The sequence below is a fragment of the Littorina saxatilis genome, linkage group LG6 (genome assembly GCF_037325665.1).
Source record: "Littorina saxatilis isolate snail1 linkage group LG6, US_GU_Lsax_2.0, whole genome shotgun sequence".
Lineage (NCBI taxonomy): Eukaryota > Metazoa > Mollusca > Gastropoda > Littorinimorpha > Littorinidae > Littorina > Littorina saxatilis.
This window is the reverse complement of record NC_090250.1, coordinates 31,542,825-31,559,972: the sequence shown is the minus strand read 5'-3', so window position 1 is coordinate 31,559,972 and position 17,148 is coordinate 31,542,825. Positions and strand designations below refer to the sequence as shown.

The window sequence follows — 17,148 nt, the reverse complement described above, 5'->3', positions numbered from 1 at the left end:
TATCTATCTGTATATATATACGACTTGTGTTTGTGTGTCTGTGTGTCTGTGTCTTCGCGATGCACGGCCAAAGTTCTCGATGGATCTGCTTCAAATTTGGTGGGCTTATTCACAGAGACCCCGGACACAACCTGATCGATGAGATATTTCAACACGTGCTCTCAGCGCGCAGCGCTCAACCGAATTTGGTTCCACCTCAGCTACCCGGGCCCCCATACCGACACACCAAAGCCGCTACACCACATCACAACGCCAACGTTCTCGGTGGATCTTTTTCAAATTTGGACACCGTATTCAGCTACACCCCGGACACAATATCATCGATGAGATATTTCAACACGTGCTCTCAGCGCGCAGCGCTGAACCGATTTTGGGTTTTCTGTTCATTTCACCATTCCCAGTAACTCTTCCTTATCTTCTCCATGTTTTCAGCGTTTACCTCCCTTCCTTCGTATGGTGCACTATAGTATGAGGGGGCATCTTCGGATATTCCCGGCGTTCTGTTACTATTTTTAGAAGGTCACCGCAGTGTCCAGAACGTAAATTGGACCCGTAAATTATCCTCACTGTAAAAGTGCAAAGGTCGAATCAATTTATAGCCACGCGAAATATACACTGTCATCTATCTCTCTATATATACGGCTTCTCTGTGTTTCTCTGTGTGTGTGTGTGTGTGTGTGTGCGTGTGTGTGTGTGTGTGTGTGTGTGTGTGTGTGTGTGTGTGTGTGTGTGTGTGTGTGTGTCTCTCTATGTGGGCAACACCTGTGGATTGTTCAGTTCTGTTTGTGATGTGGTCTGGCGGCGTTTGTGTATTTGTATGTACTGGCCTTCCTTTGAGAAGCCATAACAGTTCAAAAGGGCTTAGAGATAAGCTCTAAATTGCTCAATCCTGTTTGAGTGGAGTTCGCCTCCAAAGGTGATTAACACGGTTACATTCGTCGACAAGGATGGGACTCGATATGGTCAGGAATGGCATTATGGCCACTGAATCATTTTCGTGCTGTTCCCATTCCACGAATCTGGGAGGGACCTAAGCTTGGCGGGTCCATTGTTCGGACCCGGCAAAGCCGGCGTACGGCTCTAAGTATTTCATCCCGGCGAAGCCGGCTACCCGGCGAAGCGGGTATTCCTCTAGTCTTATATATTCCTCTTGTTGTTTTTTGTCAATGGCAAACTTTAATTTGTGTACATTTAATGTAGATTGGTTATGCCAAACGTGACTAAAACCTAAGTTACAAAGAGATTGTCTAACAAATTGTAGCCATGGCGTTTCTGTCGGATGGTGCAACATTGAGTCATATAATTGATGTATATACGAATCTTGTTTGGAGTCTATAATATGCGCCCAGAATGCTATTGTTTGTGATAACATTTTTAATCCTAAAGGGAACCTTCCTAATTCCCCCAGTACAGGTATCCACATAGCTTTTCTATGAACTCCAAGAAGGAATCGACAAAATTTGATATATAAAACAAATTCATGGGGATTTTTGCTAGATGTGTGTGTGTGTGTGTGTGTGTGTGTGTGTGTGTGTGTGTGTGTGTGTGTGTGTGTGTGTTAGTGTGTGTATGTGTGGGTGTGTGCGTGTGTGTGTGTGTGGGGGTGTGTGTGTGTGTGTGTGCGTGCATGCGTGCGTGCGTGTTAATTGTGTGTGTGTGTGTGTGTGTGTGTTTGCTTTATAAATGTGTGAATAAGATGTAAACAATGACATGTTTTCTATGTGTATTTTTCCCGCTCTGAGCTGGGTTTAGCCCTGGATTTATGCGCTCTAGAAATATTATTTAAGTTATGGAGACATCACAGTGCGCGAAGAAATTTATAGAGCAAATCGAGAAAATGAATTATTGAACGAAGCGAGTAAAGATGTTTTAACACACTGTCACTGTTTCAATAACGATATTGTCAGTAACCAAAAGAAAATGTGACAAGGCACATTTGTCTGTGGGCGTTTGAATAATTTTGTGGACAGGTGGAGTCAGATTTTTTTGTGAGTGACAGATGCAAATGTCGGGGGGTATCGGCTGTTTTGAACACCGACACGTTATTAACGATTGAATAACCTTCTACACGTTGTATTGATTAGCAATTAACAGTATGAACTACAGTAGAATCCGCTTAATAAGTCCACGTTTAATAAAGCCACCCGCTTTTTAAGGCCAATTTCTGGCTGCACGGATTTTCACCTATGTTTTATGCTTAAAAAAACCCCGCTTTATAAGGCCACCAACCCGCTTAATAAAGCCAATTTTGGGCTCGCATTAGATGTGAAAAGCAGTAACAGTGAGTCTGTAATCGCTGTCTGATCACTCACAGCTAATCCATGAATGGTTTTCAAAACAACCTGAAACGTTTTGGCCAGCCTCTTGTGAGTTTGAAATCACGTTAATCACGTTAAGTGAAAGTCAGTGGTCGTAAACAACTTCAAACAGAAGTTTTTGTTCATGTGAGTGAATGTTCATGGTCGCATTTCTGTCACTGCCAACAATTCTTGGATAGAAAGGGGTTTAGTTTGAAATCCGGACACAAGCAGATGATGACGTCTCCATGACCATACCGTATCAGATACATGTATTTTCCTCTCGGATTTCAGCGCTTTGCTTTATTTGCTTATTTGTATTAAATCCTCTTGGATTTGAGTGCTTTTTCGCTTTATTTGCTTTATTTGCTCTGTTTGCCTGAGATCCTTTTAATAAGTCCACCCGCTTAATAAAGCCACTTTTGTCCTGCACGGAGGTGCCTTATTAAGCGGATTCTACTGTATTAAGTTATGCTTAATTTACGCCTGAGCGTACACTTGTTCTTTTATATTTCACTAATTATTTGTAGAAAAATACGTACCAGACGTTTTCATGCTCCTTAAAAATGAACACTCCCCTTGCAACTGAGTAACGTCCCCTGATGTAAAGATGACCAGGTGATGCGTGGATCGTTTACACAAAATAAACGTGGCATGTTATAGCTCGTGTTTTATGTACATTATCGGGGAGACTGGTGCTTCACTGTAAGAATGTTTTGAACTCTTCACGTTTTCTATTCCTGTAGTTCTTGCCTTGACGTCTGCAAAAACCGTTAATTTTCTGAGCCGATACCGTCCCGTTCCATGTGTCGTCTGCTGCGTTGGACAGAGTGTATCATAATTTTACGGTTGCAGTTGTACTTTTTGTAGAATATTGTTCTGTTTCAAAGTAAAATGCGATTTTATTTGTAATGACTTTATAATGACTATGTTTGATTTAAAAAAGTGTCTTTTAGTCATAAGTATTAACAGGAAATAAACCGAAAAACTCTAAAAGCCGTCAGTCTGTCCTGTCTGTGTGTGCAATATAGAAAGGTCTGTGTTTGTAAATATGTGTATGCATATCCGTGCATACACGTTTGTCTTCCCTTTGTTTGCGTGAAAGTCTGTCTTTATGAACATATATATATGTGTGTGTGTGTGTGTGTGTGTGTGTGTGTGTGTGTGTGTGTGTGTGTGTGTGTGTGTGTGTGTGTGTGTGTGTGTGTGTGTGTGTGTGTGTGTGTGTGTGTGTGTGTGTGTGAACGGTTTTAATATGCTAATGCTTGAAGTTTCCATCATGGTCCAGCTGACAAATCCCGTCTAAAGAGACTTAACTTCAGGTAATGGTGCGGCATGAAAAAGTGATTGCAGAACACACACGAATAGCTGTGTGCACTCGTCCGCACTCAGAGCTATCAAGCCTACGAGGTATGACCAGAACTGACACGAACAAGAACGGCCCTGAGATGTTATGAAATAATGTCCGTGAAGGTCGCATGTACGCAAACATAAAACACCCTAAGTTAGACGCTCGGGCCAACACACAAGGGCACATTTCAAAGTCATATGCTAATGTGTCACACAGCAACGTTAATGGCTACTTACACAGTGTCAATTAGCTCAATGGAAATTGTACTCAACCTCCGATGCGCGGACGTTCCCGCTTTGCAGTTAGGTAATATTGCACACAAGAGGGCCGACATCGCATCGTGACTTTTTAATTAGGCGATTGTCTGTAAACAAACTATTGCCGATGTGGGGGTACCCTCAGTTAAGTGGTTGTCACGTGACTTCTGTCAAGTTAATGGTCAATACGCAAGTTACAATGAATGGCCGAAATGTAAGTGCACAAAGTTTGAATAGAATAACAGGAATATGTATGTTTTGTTTGTTTGTTAGTTTGTTTGTTTGTTTGCTTGTTTTTTGGTTTTTATTTCTTTTGTTTTTTGTTTTGGTTGTAAGTGTTTGTTTGTTTCTTTCTTGTTTGTTTTTGGTGCGAGACGTGGTGCTAGGGCCAAGTTTAGACACTGGTAGAGGCGATTAATGTATGGCTCAAAGCTGAACAGTGGACCTATATATTTATACTGCATCTTCTTAGCCTCTAAATGTTCACCCATGACTCACAATTTTAATGAACGTGACTGATACACAAACGATACGCTTCACACAGGCAGTAGCATGTGCTGCATGTCGTATCTGTCCATTTACAGCGCAGCTAATGTCGCTCTACATGTTAACGCATGACTCTTTAGTGCTAGCGATTCACAACACCAGTCCTCGTGATACTTACTGAACTATGCTAAAGTTTCACTATATCCTCACCCCTATGACTTGTCGTTTACTGACAGAAGGTCAACAATGACTCGGAATACATTACTTACTTACTTAGGCCCTTTGCTCCCAGCGGAGCATAGGCAATTGACGACATTTCTCCATCGCACCCTGTTCTGGGCTGTTCTCCCCGCTTCTGCCCAGCTGTTGCCTTGCCTCTTCAGTTCTGTCTCTGTGTCCCGCCTCCAGCTGTTTCTTGGCCTCCCTCTCTTTCTTTTCCCCTGTGGATTCCAAGTGAGAGCCTGGCGTGTGATGCTGGATGTTGGTTTCCTAAGGGTATGTCCAATCCAGTCCCATTTTTTCCTCAGAATCTGGCTGTTAACGGGCTCTTGGCCCGCCCTTTGCCACAGCTCTTCGTTGCAAATCTTGTCTGTCCATCTGATCTTGAAGATGCGCCTCAGACAGGTGTTAATGAAAGTCTGAATCTTCTGCTGTGTCACCTTGGTCATTCTCCTATGTTCTCCAACATGATGTAGGCTGCTCGTGCCTTCCCAGTCCTGGCGGCGACGTCTCTGTCAGTGCCCCCTTGACTCGGAATACATATTGCACTTTTAACATTATTTACTATTAGCCATTCTTAGATGGTGAACCAGAAGAACTAATGGACTCAATGAAACAGGAAAGGAGCAACAATACTGATATCTTTCAACTTCCTTCAAAGAATGTAACAACAAGCTTGTCAGAAAAAAATGTCACCAGTATTTAGGTTATAAATGTGAAACAAATTAGCAAATGCCAAGCACACTCCGCAGGCTACTTGGTGGTCAAATATTCATATCTGAAAATATATTATACTGATTTCAAAAACAAAAAACAAAAACAAAACGTAACATATAATACAGATATGTCAATGCCACGGTGGTTTTCATTTTTATAGATTTATCTATTTCCTATTTTTTGTTGTTGTTGCTTGCTTAGTTAGTTCGCTCGCTCGTTCGCTCGTACGCTCGTTCGTTCAACTGTCCTTTCGTCCTTTATTTAGTTACTAAGTTGCAATGATTTTTTCTCCATTTTGTTTTACTTGCATTCTCTATTCAACATGTCTTTTGGGTGGCTTTTCTTTCATCTGCCCAACCTCTATCGTATGTCAAACAGACTTGCTACAAGTAAAACGATCGAGTCGTATTTGACCCATCAAGATGGCCCCGAGATCTGCGCAGAACAATCACAAGGATCAAGGTCTTCATGGACAGGATCATCAAAGCAAGGGAAGCGGAAGCGGGGTGAAATCAAAGGGTGGAACAGCCGAAATGCCCTTGCCCCGGAAGTTGATGCTCTGCGCAAGTCTGTGGGGAATGGAAGCCAGTGCGGATTTCGAGCATCTTTACCAAGTACCGGTGAGTAAAAGAATGGAGACGTGAGAAAGGAATGGCAAGAGATGACTCAGTGATTTGTCCTTCTATCAACGAGTCACTCAGAACAAGCCGAACTCAGAAAGCTCTTTATTTTTTGTCCCCGGAAGAGATGTCTAAGCTGAATGTGTACATGACTCCTTATTACACCCCTGTAGATTTATATTTGTTTGTTTGTTTGTTTGTTGACCTATTTGCACTCTAATGCCTATGTAGAGTCTCTCTCTCTCTCTCTCTCTCTCTCTCTCTTTTTCTCTCTCTCTCTAACTCTGAGAGAGGGGTGGGTGTATTTTTTAAGCTATCTTTTTTGTTTATCATGGAACAGAGGAAACGGAAAAGAGAGGGGGGGAGGGAGGGGCGGGGCGTTTTGGTTTTTGAACTTATGGTTCCCACGGATCATGTAATCGAGTCAGGGTTTAACGTTTCGGTTCTTGAAGTTGTTGTTCCCGTATATATTTAAACAGATTCTTCAGAACCTTGGGATGCCTCTCAGCTTGGTGTCCTTGTCGGGTCTGATGGTTGGTCCCGCCTCCGTGATCTTCCTTCCTTGCCTGGGCTGGCTCACGGACAGGGGTTCGAACCCACAATGCCGCAAAACAGCTGCCATCTTCTTTGCCGCTGGGCTGCTGATTACAGGAATGATGTGCCTCATCGCCGCCAACCTCATGCACCTTAACTACCTGCTCGAATCCCAAGCCGAGAAAGCTGCTCTCTTTAATGTTTCTTCTGCGTGGAATGATACTGTTTCTCTTGGTTTGACTACTTCTTCTCTGTTCAACGCATCCGACTTTGTCGGGTTTAAGAGCTCCACAGTCGTATACTCAACAGATTCACCGGCAGCTATGACTGATCTTCCTCAGCAGTCTTTAGAGGTAACTAAATTCTGTTAAATAATTCTGTTTAGAAGTCGCTTCTTCATTTCAATGCTTGTTATTATCTCTGGTGCCAGGAGATTTGTTCGATAAAACTCTCACTTACTCTTGTTGTGTGTTGTGTGTTTTTCTCTTAACATTGGCTTACCTGATAATTCTTATATTACCGGCAGGCTGGGTGTAAAAAACAATCCATTTCAATGTATCATTTTAATGGACAATAAAGTGATGCAGCTGTGTCTTTCGAGATCTTGTCGCAGTTCACCACATATTCTGTTCTGCTAAAGTAAGGATAGATAACATTTTTTTTACGGGAGTCCCATATACGGCTCCAGGCGCTTAACATAATGACCACTACAGCCACCCCCCCCCCCTGCACACACACACACACACACACACACACACATACACACACACACACACTAACACACACTAACACACACACACACACACACACACACACACACACACACACACACACTCACCACGATCCCGTTCCTCTAAATCTTTACCAACATCCACATTCAACAACAAACCTTCTGTTCTGGGCTCAGTTTATTTGTATCTAACTGTTTGCGTTGTTCCCCTTTTTAAATCAAATAGTATTCATGTACTCCCATTGGGTTTATCAAATAAAAACTGTTGCCTTGCCTTACCTGTTGCAGGTACCGTTCAAAGCTGGCCTGGGGATGTTGGGCTTTGTGCTTACCGGGGTAGGTTTCGACAGCATGAACTCTGTCGTTCGATCCTTCGTGCTGGCCCGCTGTCCTCGCTCTGAGCACACCTCCCTGCTGGTGCTTGGTCTCATCATGGCGTCATCTGGCGGTGTGTCCACGGCAGCTCTAGGGGTGGTAGACTTCTCCTCGCTTTTGGGGCTTTCCTACATTGAAGGGTAAGCTAGTCAAAGACTTTTTTTTTTAAAGACCCGGGTCGTGATTGGTGATGTTGATGAAGTAGAGTGTTGCGTTAGTGCTGTTTAATAAAAGGACCATAACAGGCTCTTTTTAAGGTCAGATAAAGCAGTTGGGGTTGATTTAATGATATAGGTAAGCATCTACAGATGCAAAAACCGATCAGTAAATCTCAGGTTTTGTGTTGTATCAGTCTAATTTTACACAAAATGCATGCTCAAAAAGCGACCAAATACGTCTGTTACGCGAGACTTCAAATTCCCCGCGGCGGCAAGCCCTTGGCTGTGACGTCACAAGGGGGGAAGCAGAAGCGACAGTAGCAACGCTCGGTGTGCGTCTTTGCTGCAGCTGTGGATGCGCGCGTGCTCCCGACATCATGCCGAGAGAGTGTGCTGCTGCCGAACAGTGTTCGGAGTTACAAAAAAAAGACCCAGGCTTGAGTTTGTATTTGTTTCTATCCGACTGGGTAACAACTACGACGACAATAACACTGACAACAACTCGAAAACCAAGAACAACTACAATGTCAACAGCAACAGCTTTACACTGATAGACTGTAGGTGGAACACGATTGATTTGACACGTTACAACCTTGATTTTATCTACGACGACGACAACAACAACATCAACTTAAATTCGAGAACAAAATTATACGTCTTCAACAAAATAGCCAACAACAAATCCGATAGAACTTCAACTACAATCACAACAGTGATCATGGGCTGCCTAATCTATTTGTTGAGTCTGGCAGACATTTTACTTCCACCCTTGAGAGAGAATGTTTTTTCCTCGTACACTTTGTGCCTCAAACCTGACTAAGAGGATACAATTCTACATTAATCCCCGATTATCAACCCAAATAGGTGGGACACTTCCGTCTCAACTCGGACGCCGCTGTAAGAACGATCTCCAGTAACAAACGCTGATAACGATACAGCTATCTGCTCGCTCATAAACCACTCCCCCAGCCTGTATGTCTACACACTGGCACCAATTAAACCTCCAACTGAGCTGTTAACCCGTGGTTTGTAAAAATGTAAAAAGATTGTACAAATTACGTAGAACCTAAATCTGCGATTTGTAAAAAAAAAATCTAAAAAAAATCTCTATTCAGCCTATTGTCCCATCGCTGGGAAATTCGGATCGCTTCCACCCAGTGGAAAGCTAGCAGCAACAGAGTCGCGCTACCCCAAAGTCAAGGGATCCATTAGATTTTTTTTTCTTTCTTTTTCCATTTCGTTATTTTCCTTCATCGCTGGCGAATTCGGATCGCTTCCTCCCAGTGAAAAGTTAACAGCAACAGAGTTGCGCTTGTGGTCCAATTTGTGGAAATTTCCAAGTTGTGGAATGTGTCCAAGTTGTGGTATGTGTCCAAGTTGTGGTATGTGTCCAATATGTGCAATGTTGTGGTATATGTCCAAGATGTGGAATGTGTTCAAGATGTGGTATGTGTCGATGTGGTGGTATGTGTCCAAGTTGTGGTATGTGTCCAAGATGTGGAATGTGTTCAAGATGTGGTATGTGTCCAAGATGTGAAATATGTCCAAGATGTGGTATGTGTCCAGGTTGTGGTATGTGTCCAAGATGTGGTATGCGTCCAAGTTGTGGTATGTGTCCAAGATGTGGTAATGTGTCCAAGTTATGGTATGTGTCCAATATGTGGTAGTTGTGGTATGTGTCCAAGTTGTATTATGTGTCCAAGTTGTGGTATGTGTCCAAGATGTGGAATGTGTCCAAGATGTGGTATGTGTCCAAGATGTGGTATGTGTCCAAGATGTGGAATGTGTCCAAGTTGTGGTATGTGTCCAAAATGTGGTATGTGTCCAAGTTGTGGTATGTGTCCAAGCTATGGTAATGTATCCAAGTTATGGTATGTGTCCAAGTTGTGGTATGCGTATAAGATGTGGTCTGTGTCCAAGTTGTGGTATGCGTATAAGATGTGGTCTGTGTCCAAGTTGTGGTATGTGTCAAAGATGTGGTATGTGTCCAAGTTGTGATATGTGACCAAGTTGAGGTATGTGTCAAAGACGTGGTAATATCGTCATGTGTCCAAGTTTTAGTATGTGACCAAGTTGTGGAATGTGATTGGACAATAAAGAAATGGAGAAGAAAAAAAATCGAATAGATTCATGGACTTTCGGGTAGCGCGACCCTGTTGTTTCTAGCTTTTCACTCGAAGGAAGCGACCCAAATTTCCCAGCGATGGGACAATAAAGACAAGTCGCGTAAGGCGAAATTACAACATTTAGTCAAGCTGCCGAACTCACAGAATGAAACTGAACGCACTGCATTTTTTTCAGCAAGACCGTATACTCGTAGCATCGTCAGTCCACCGCTCGTGGCAAAGGCAGTGAAACGCACGTGGCAAAGGCAGTGAAATTGACAAAGAAGAGCGGGGTAGTAGTTGCGCTGTGCTGCATAGCACGCTTTTCTGTACCTCTCTTCGTTTTAAATTTCTGAACGTGTTTGTAATCCAAACATATCATATCTATATGTTTTTGGAATCAGGAACCGACAGGCAACAAGATGAAATTGTTTTTAAATCGATTTGGTAAATTTTATTTTAATCATAATTTTTATATTTTTAATTTTCAGAGCTTGTTTTTAATCCGAATATAACATATGTGTATGTTTTTGGAATCAGAAAATGATGAAGAAGAAGATGAACGTAATTTTGGATCGTTTTATAACAAAATAATTTTTAATTACAATTTTCAGATTTTTAATGACCAAAGTCATCAATCAATTTTTCAGCCTCCAAGCTGAAATGCAATACCAAAGTCCGGCCTTTGTCGAAGATTGCTTTGCCATAATTTCTATCAATTTTATTGAAAAATGAGGTTGTGACAGTGCCGCATCAACTTTTACAAAAAGCCAGATATGACGTCATCAAAAGTATTTATCGAAAACAAGAAAAACAAACGTCCGGGGATATCATTCCCAGAAACTCTCATGTCAAATTTCATAAAGATCGGTCCAGTAGTTTTGTCTGAATCGCTCTACACACACACACGCACAGACAAACACACACATACACACACACACATACACACACACACACACACACACACACACACACACACACACACACACACACACATACACACACACATGCATACACCACACCCTCGTCTCGATTCCCCCCTCTACGTTAAAACATTTAGTCAAAACTTGACTAAATGTAACAAGTCGCGTAAGGCGAAAATACAACATTTAGTCAAGCTGTCGAACTCAAAGAATAAAACTGAACGCAATGCAATTTTTCAGCAAGACCGTATACTCGTAGCATCGTCAGTCCACCGCTCGTGGCAAAGGCAGTGAAATTGACAAGAAGAGCGGGGTAGTAGTTGCGCTGAGAAGGATAGCACGCTTTTCTGTACCTCTCTTCGTTTTAACTTTCTGAGCGTGTTTGTAATCCAAACATATCATATCTATATGTTTTTGGAGAGAGAGAGAGAGAGAGAGACAGAGAGAGAGAGAGAGAGAGAGAGAGAGAGAGAGAGAGAGAGAGAGAGAGAGAGAGAGAGAGAGAGAGAGAGAGAGAGAGAGAGAGAAGCGTACGGGGAAAGAGACAGACAGAGAGAAAGTGAGACGGAGACAGAGGGAGATGCGGGGGGGGGGGGGGGGGGGTGATGGGTGGAGGGGGGAGGGTGTCCGACAAATGAATTGAACAATAAACTTAGCAACTTGTCAAAAGAATAATACTCAGAACAGGAAATTATGGATTTAATTTTAAAAGCTGTATTTCTTTTCAAGAAGACCAACAAGTCGCGTAAGGCAAAAATACAACATTTAGTCAAGTAGCTGTCGAACTCACAGAATGAAACTGAACGCAATGCCATTTTTCAGCAAGACCGTATACTCGTAGCATCGTCAGTCCACCGCTCATGGCAAAGGCAGTGAAATTGACAAGAAGAGCGGGGTAGTAGTTGCGCTAAGAAGGATAGCACGCTTTTCTGTACCTCTCTTTGTTTTAACTTTCTGAGCGTGTTTTTAATCCAAACATATCATATCTATATGTTTTTGGAATCAGGAACCGACAAGGAATAAGATGAAAGTGTTTTTAAATTGATTTCGACAATTTGATTTTGATAATAATTTTTATATATTTAATTTTCAGAGCTTGTTTTTAATCCAAATATAACATATTTATATGTTTTCGGAATCAGAAAATAATGGCGAATAAGATGAAAGTAAATTTGGATCGTTTTATAAAATTTTTATTTTTTTTTACAATTTTCAGATTTTTAATGACCAAAGTCATTAATTAATTTTTAAGCCACCAAGCTGAAATGCAATACCGAAGTCCGGGCTTCGTCGAAGATTACTTGACCAAAATTTCAACCAATTTGGTTGAAAAATGAGGGCGTGACAGTGCCGCCTCAACTTTCACGAAAAGCCGGATATGACGCCATCAAAGACATTTATCAAAAAAATGAAAAAAACGTTCGGGGATTTCATACCTAGGAACTCTCATGTCAAATTTCATAAAGATCAGTCCAGTAGTTTAGTCTGAATCGCTCTACACACACACACACACACACACACACACACACACACACACACACACACACACACACACACACACACACACACACACACACATACACCACGACCCTCGTCTCGATTCCCCCCTCGATGTTAAAACATTTAGTCATAACTTGACTAAATGTAAAAAGAGAGGAAGGATAACGTTTCTTATATCATACAAATACTTGCATGTATCTTTGCAGTGGCAGCCTGACCATTCAAACCAGCATCCAAGCCCTAGTGGTCATCACTTTCGTTTTGCTGGGCTTGCCGATCACTGTGCTAGCCGGTAGCAAACAGCTTAAACTCAACAACGTCCGGTACGAAGCTCTAATAGAAGATGATGCTTCAGACACAGATGCTGCCTGCGATGTCCACAATTCGCCACAGCAAGATGACCAGCTGACCAGAAGCGTCACTCTGGACACCCTTGGGAACAGCATCAGATCTTTTCCTGCAGGAGTTGTCTACTTTGACGCGACCTTGGTCCACTTGGATGAAGACCAGGCCCGAATCGCGGAACAGGCGCCTCTCGTTCCTGAAGACAATGAACCTCAAGACGCTTTCGTTAAATCTTGTCAGAACTCCATGTCAGTTTCCTACGGCACAAGCGGGTCCACTTATACTTCTTCCGGGCAGCAGCAGCATCAGACCTTGGCGAAGACGACGTTGGAAGACATCCCTGAAGGCGAAATGCTGGACATCATGAAAGATACGGAGAGATGTCAGCCGTGCTGCGCCTCCAGTTATAAAAGGAAGATATTTTTCATTGCGCTTTCGTGCTTCTTCTGTGTGGGCGCTGTAGTCATGTTCACCATGACAACGTCGGATTACGTTGGCAAGGCCATCTACGGAGGGGATCCTAACGGAGCCGCTGGATCGGATGGTCTTCTCAGGTAAGCTGCTGCTCGCATTCAATTGATAATATCTTGTTAAAACAGTGTTTTATTCAACAATACATTCCTACGATGCATACTGAGCATAATTATGATGACCAACAGCAAGCTTTAATGTTTCATGTCGATCGTGCGCCTGTTTCATGCAGATCGTACACCTGTTTCATGTTGGCTGCACACCTGTGTCATGATGTCCTACACCTGTTTTCTGTTGGTGCAACGCCTGTTTCATTGATTGTACACCTGTTTCATGTTGGCTGCACACCTGTGTCTTGATGTCCTACACCTGTTTTCTGCAGGTATCAGGAAGGGATGCGAACAGCGTCCACGGGTTTTCTAGTGTACTACGCATCGTATCTCGGTATCAGCGTACTGCAGTCTCGGCTGTTGGCATTGATCGGTAAGTTCGAGGCGTACAACGTTAAAGGCACACCCAAAATGTTTGTCGCCACAAATCTGCCTAGGCTTTTACGACGGACAAGTTCAGCAGTCCACATTGACATACATAAAATTAGCTTGAATGTTAAATCAGTTTTTCTGCGAAACTAAATCCACAGTTGTGCATAGGCTTTACGCTTTAAATTGGATTGTTCCTTTTCTGAACACACTTTTTTTGTAACCGGTTTGAACACTTTGTGAGAAACTGTATCATTATATCATGAAAAGTAGCAATCATGGTAAACACTAAATAGCGTTTACAATGTGTACTACTTCATATCAAAGCATATCTCACAGTGTTCACAACTGGTTACAAGCAGTGTGTTCAAAAGTGGAACACTTCGATTAAGGGTGTATTTAGTTAATCATTGCAGCAAAAACAGATTCCATCTGTATTGTTGGCGACGTTCTATATCAGAAATGAAGGTCTGTTTTGGATATATTCTGATTTGAGAGATTCTTGTAACACTGACGTACTTTTAGTCTGTCAAGCGTTATGAATAGCAAAACACGTTTGTTTTTCCCGCGGAAGAAAGCTTGAAAAAGTGATCTTCTGATAAACAAAAACCGTCGAAATTACATTTCGTAGATCAGCCATCTTGAAGGAATTATTCAATCAATCGCTTTGTTTTATTTTCGAGTACCAAAAGTGTGACTGAAAGAAAAGGCGCAATTTCCTGTCTTTAAATGTTATGTTTATTTCATTGTTTTACTTTATTATATTTTTACCCGTTTATTTTCTCTTTTAAGAAAGAAACGCCGATGCAGCCTTATCAGTATTGTTATCAGATTCACGATTCTGCGCTTAACACAAATCCACAGACATCAGCACTTATATTCACCATCTCGAAATGTCTTGGTTGCACGTGCAGGTCGGCGTGTGGAGTTCGTGGCAATATCTGTAATAATGGGATTGGCCATGCTGCTGCTGTCCGTGACAGCTCGACTGGAGGCCTTCTATTCCCTCACCGTGGTGGCCGGACTCCACAGAGCTTGCTACTTTTCCGTGCCTTACACTGTCACCAACGATGTCATGCAAGCCGTGGTGAGTTGTCATTTCATTCCATTTTCATTACTTTATTACAGTGTTCTAGCTGGTCGAACGTGTAGCAAAGACCTGTACGAGTGCGTGTAGATGTTGCGTCACCCGTGACTCACTTTTGTTTCCAACGTTCCAAATGCATACGTTGTTTTGCTCCCACCAAGACTGCAGATCTTGGCAAACGCGTGACGTAAAAACTAGATTTGATGAAGTTACCCGTACACGTTCCCGTACACGTCCTGAAAAGTGCTGATCTAGATCTTGCTAATTGTCCCATCGCTGGGAAATTCGGGTCGCTTTCTCCCAGTGGAAAACTAGCAGAAACTGAGTCGCGCTACCCAGGTGAATGCGTGTTTTTAGGTGTAATCAGCCACCTGCTCTTGTGGCAGAATGACCGAGGTCTTTTGCGTGCCACTGTGGTGACACGGGGGTGGAACATGAATACCGTCTCTGAGTCTGCACATAAGTTGACCCGTGTCCTACCCAGCCCCGAATCGAACCCTGAAGGGGGGAGTGGGGGGGGGGGTTGAGGGTGTCAAAAGCAATTAAAACAATTACACAATCGGGAGTAAAGACAAACAAAAGTACGTCGCACTGTGACCAAAACCAGAAGTACATTATAGTTAGAAGTAGTTTACGACCATTACATGCAGTCAACGAGCGGTGATACAATCGGCCATTGGTTTATGATATAAAGGGAAGCAATCGGTTGAAAACGGGCGTCGACCGAGCCAATAAAGCGGGATAGGAACTTGTAGATCATGTACCTGTGCAGAAATTCCTATCACGATCCTCTGTCCTGTGCAGGTCAGTTCCTCCAAGGGCAGCAAAGTGAACGTGGGGTTCGCCATGTCGGTGGTGACGGCCTCAGCACCCCTAGGGTACCTCGCCCTCTTTCCCTGGATCACTCCCCTGGAGGACTACACTGGCGACGTGTCCATCCCGCTGTGGCTGGGCACGGGATTTTCCTTCATGGCTGCCATCAGCTTCCTGTTCATCGGAAAGGTGTAGACGTTTGCGGTCTTTGGCTGTTTGTGCTGTGTATGCTGTCTAGTATAGGAGTTGGGCCAATAGCATGTAAAGGTGCGTGCAGAAGACAGTGGTGTAAAAAAAAGAATTAAATGTTAACTACTTTTTTTCTCGCCGTTCCCGCGGCAATTGGTTTGATTGTTAACGCATCATTTTAGAAACTGCAAAGGCAGAATACGGCTGCTTTAATGGCAGAGTGATTGAATAAAAGTCATCTTTTCTGCACGGGTACTCCAAACAACAACAACAACAACAACAACAACAACAACAACAACAACAACAAACAACGACGACGAGGATGACAACTTATACTACAACAACAAAAACAACAACAACTACGACATTCGATCAAAACGCTTTACCAGTGACAAGTACGAAAATCAAAGACTCCTATGTCACCATCACTTGCGTGCAACGGCTGTGGCTGAGCTGAGTTTTTTTTTAATCCAGATCTTTGATGGTTGATCTTTGCGCAGACAAATTTGTTCTTTCCGTAAAAGGTCGTACAGAATTTTGAAGTATGTTCTGCAAATATGTAGAGGTTACATGCCGAGTCTCAGTGATTATTAAAAATAATGGTCGAAGTTAGCGGATCATGAAAAATGCGAGCTTTAGCGAGCTTTTTCATGACCGCGAACTGAGACCCTTTTTTTTATAATCACTGAGGCGAGGTGTGTAACCTCTTTATTCCTCCTTTCTTCAGTTATTCAAAGAAAAGAGGAGTTTTTTTGCGAAAGTTTGATCGAATCCTATTCACTCAACCAGTCAACCTGCGCAGGCGATCGATTAATGCGCGGTTGTATAGTTCCGTGCAAATCATTCCATTCTGTTAACACTTCTTGTCAGTTTTCCTATTTTGGACTAAAATCAAGTACACAGATATGCTGTTATTCTGCTGTGGCGGCAAAGGCAGATATTGTGTATTCTGTATATGTTTTGGTATCGCTTAGGATAATGTTCTTTCGTCAAATGGGACTAGCAGACGAACTTTTGCACCCGTGTTCCAACGTTAAAAACTGTATGAAGTTCAGTTTTCTGGGGAAAATAGTGTATGAAACCGCTTTATGTTGTTTAAATTGATGAGATGCGTGCATTTGGTTGCGTGTGATCTGTTTATTAAATGAAATATTGTTGAAAACTGACCGTCGGATTGCAGTCTGTTGTCGAAGAAACTGAATGAAAAGAAATTTGAAAGGGGAACTACTCTTGTCGCTAGACAAAGTATGAGAGTTACTTGCCTTGGGAATTTGCTTGTGATGAACGTTTGTGCACAGCAGATCTAGATTCAGAAAACAACCAAACTCATGGATTTTATATGGAGATTCATGTGTTCAAGCCTGTAGTTGTTAATTTTAATGCGGTGTGTTTGTATTGTTTGCTCCAGAGATGTATACTTCGTACATTAGAGCGTTCGGAACTTTTCAGTCACAAAAGTAGTACCGACGCAGAACAGCTTCTCAACCCATTG

General features: G+C 42.5%; 1 protein-coding gene across 1 annotated transcript; it reads left to right on the top strand.

Moving 5' to 3' along the window:
* Positions 1-4,653: 4,653 nt before the first annotated feature.
* On the top strand, positions 4,654-16,283 carry LOC138968162 (uncharacterized). Its single transcript, XM_070340723.1, has 8 exons — positions 4,654-4,886; positions 5,706-5,947; positions 6,427-6,834; positions 7,500-7,726; positions 12,479-13,171; positions 13,471-13,571; positions 14,482-14,654; positions 15,459-16,283. The coding sequence occupies exons 2-8, from the start codon at positions 5,750-5,752 to the stop codon at positions 15,660-15,662; spliced, it is 2,004 nt and encodes a 667-aa protein (XP_070196824.1). The 5' UTR covers positions 4,654-4,886; positions 5,706-5,749; the 3' UTR covers positions 15,663-16,283.
* The last annotated feature ends 865 nt before the right edge of the window (positions 16,284-17,148 follow it).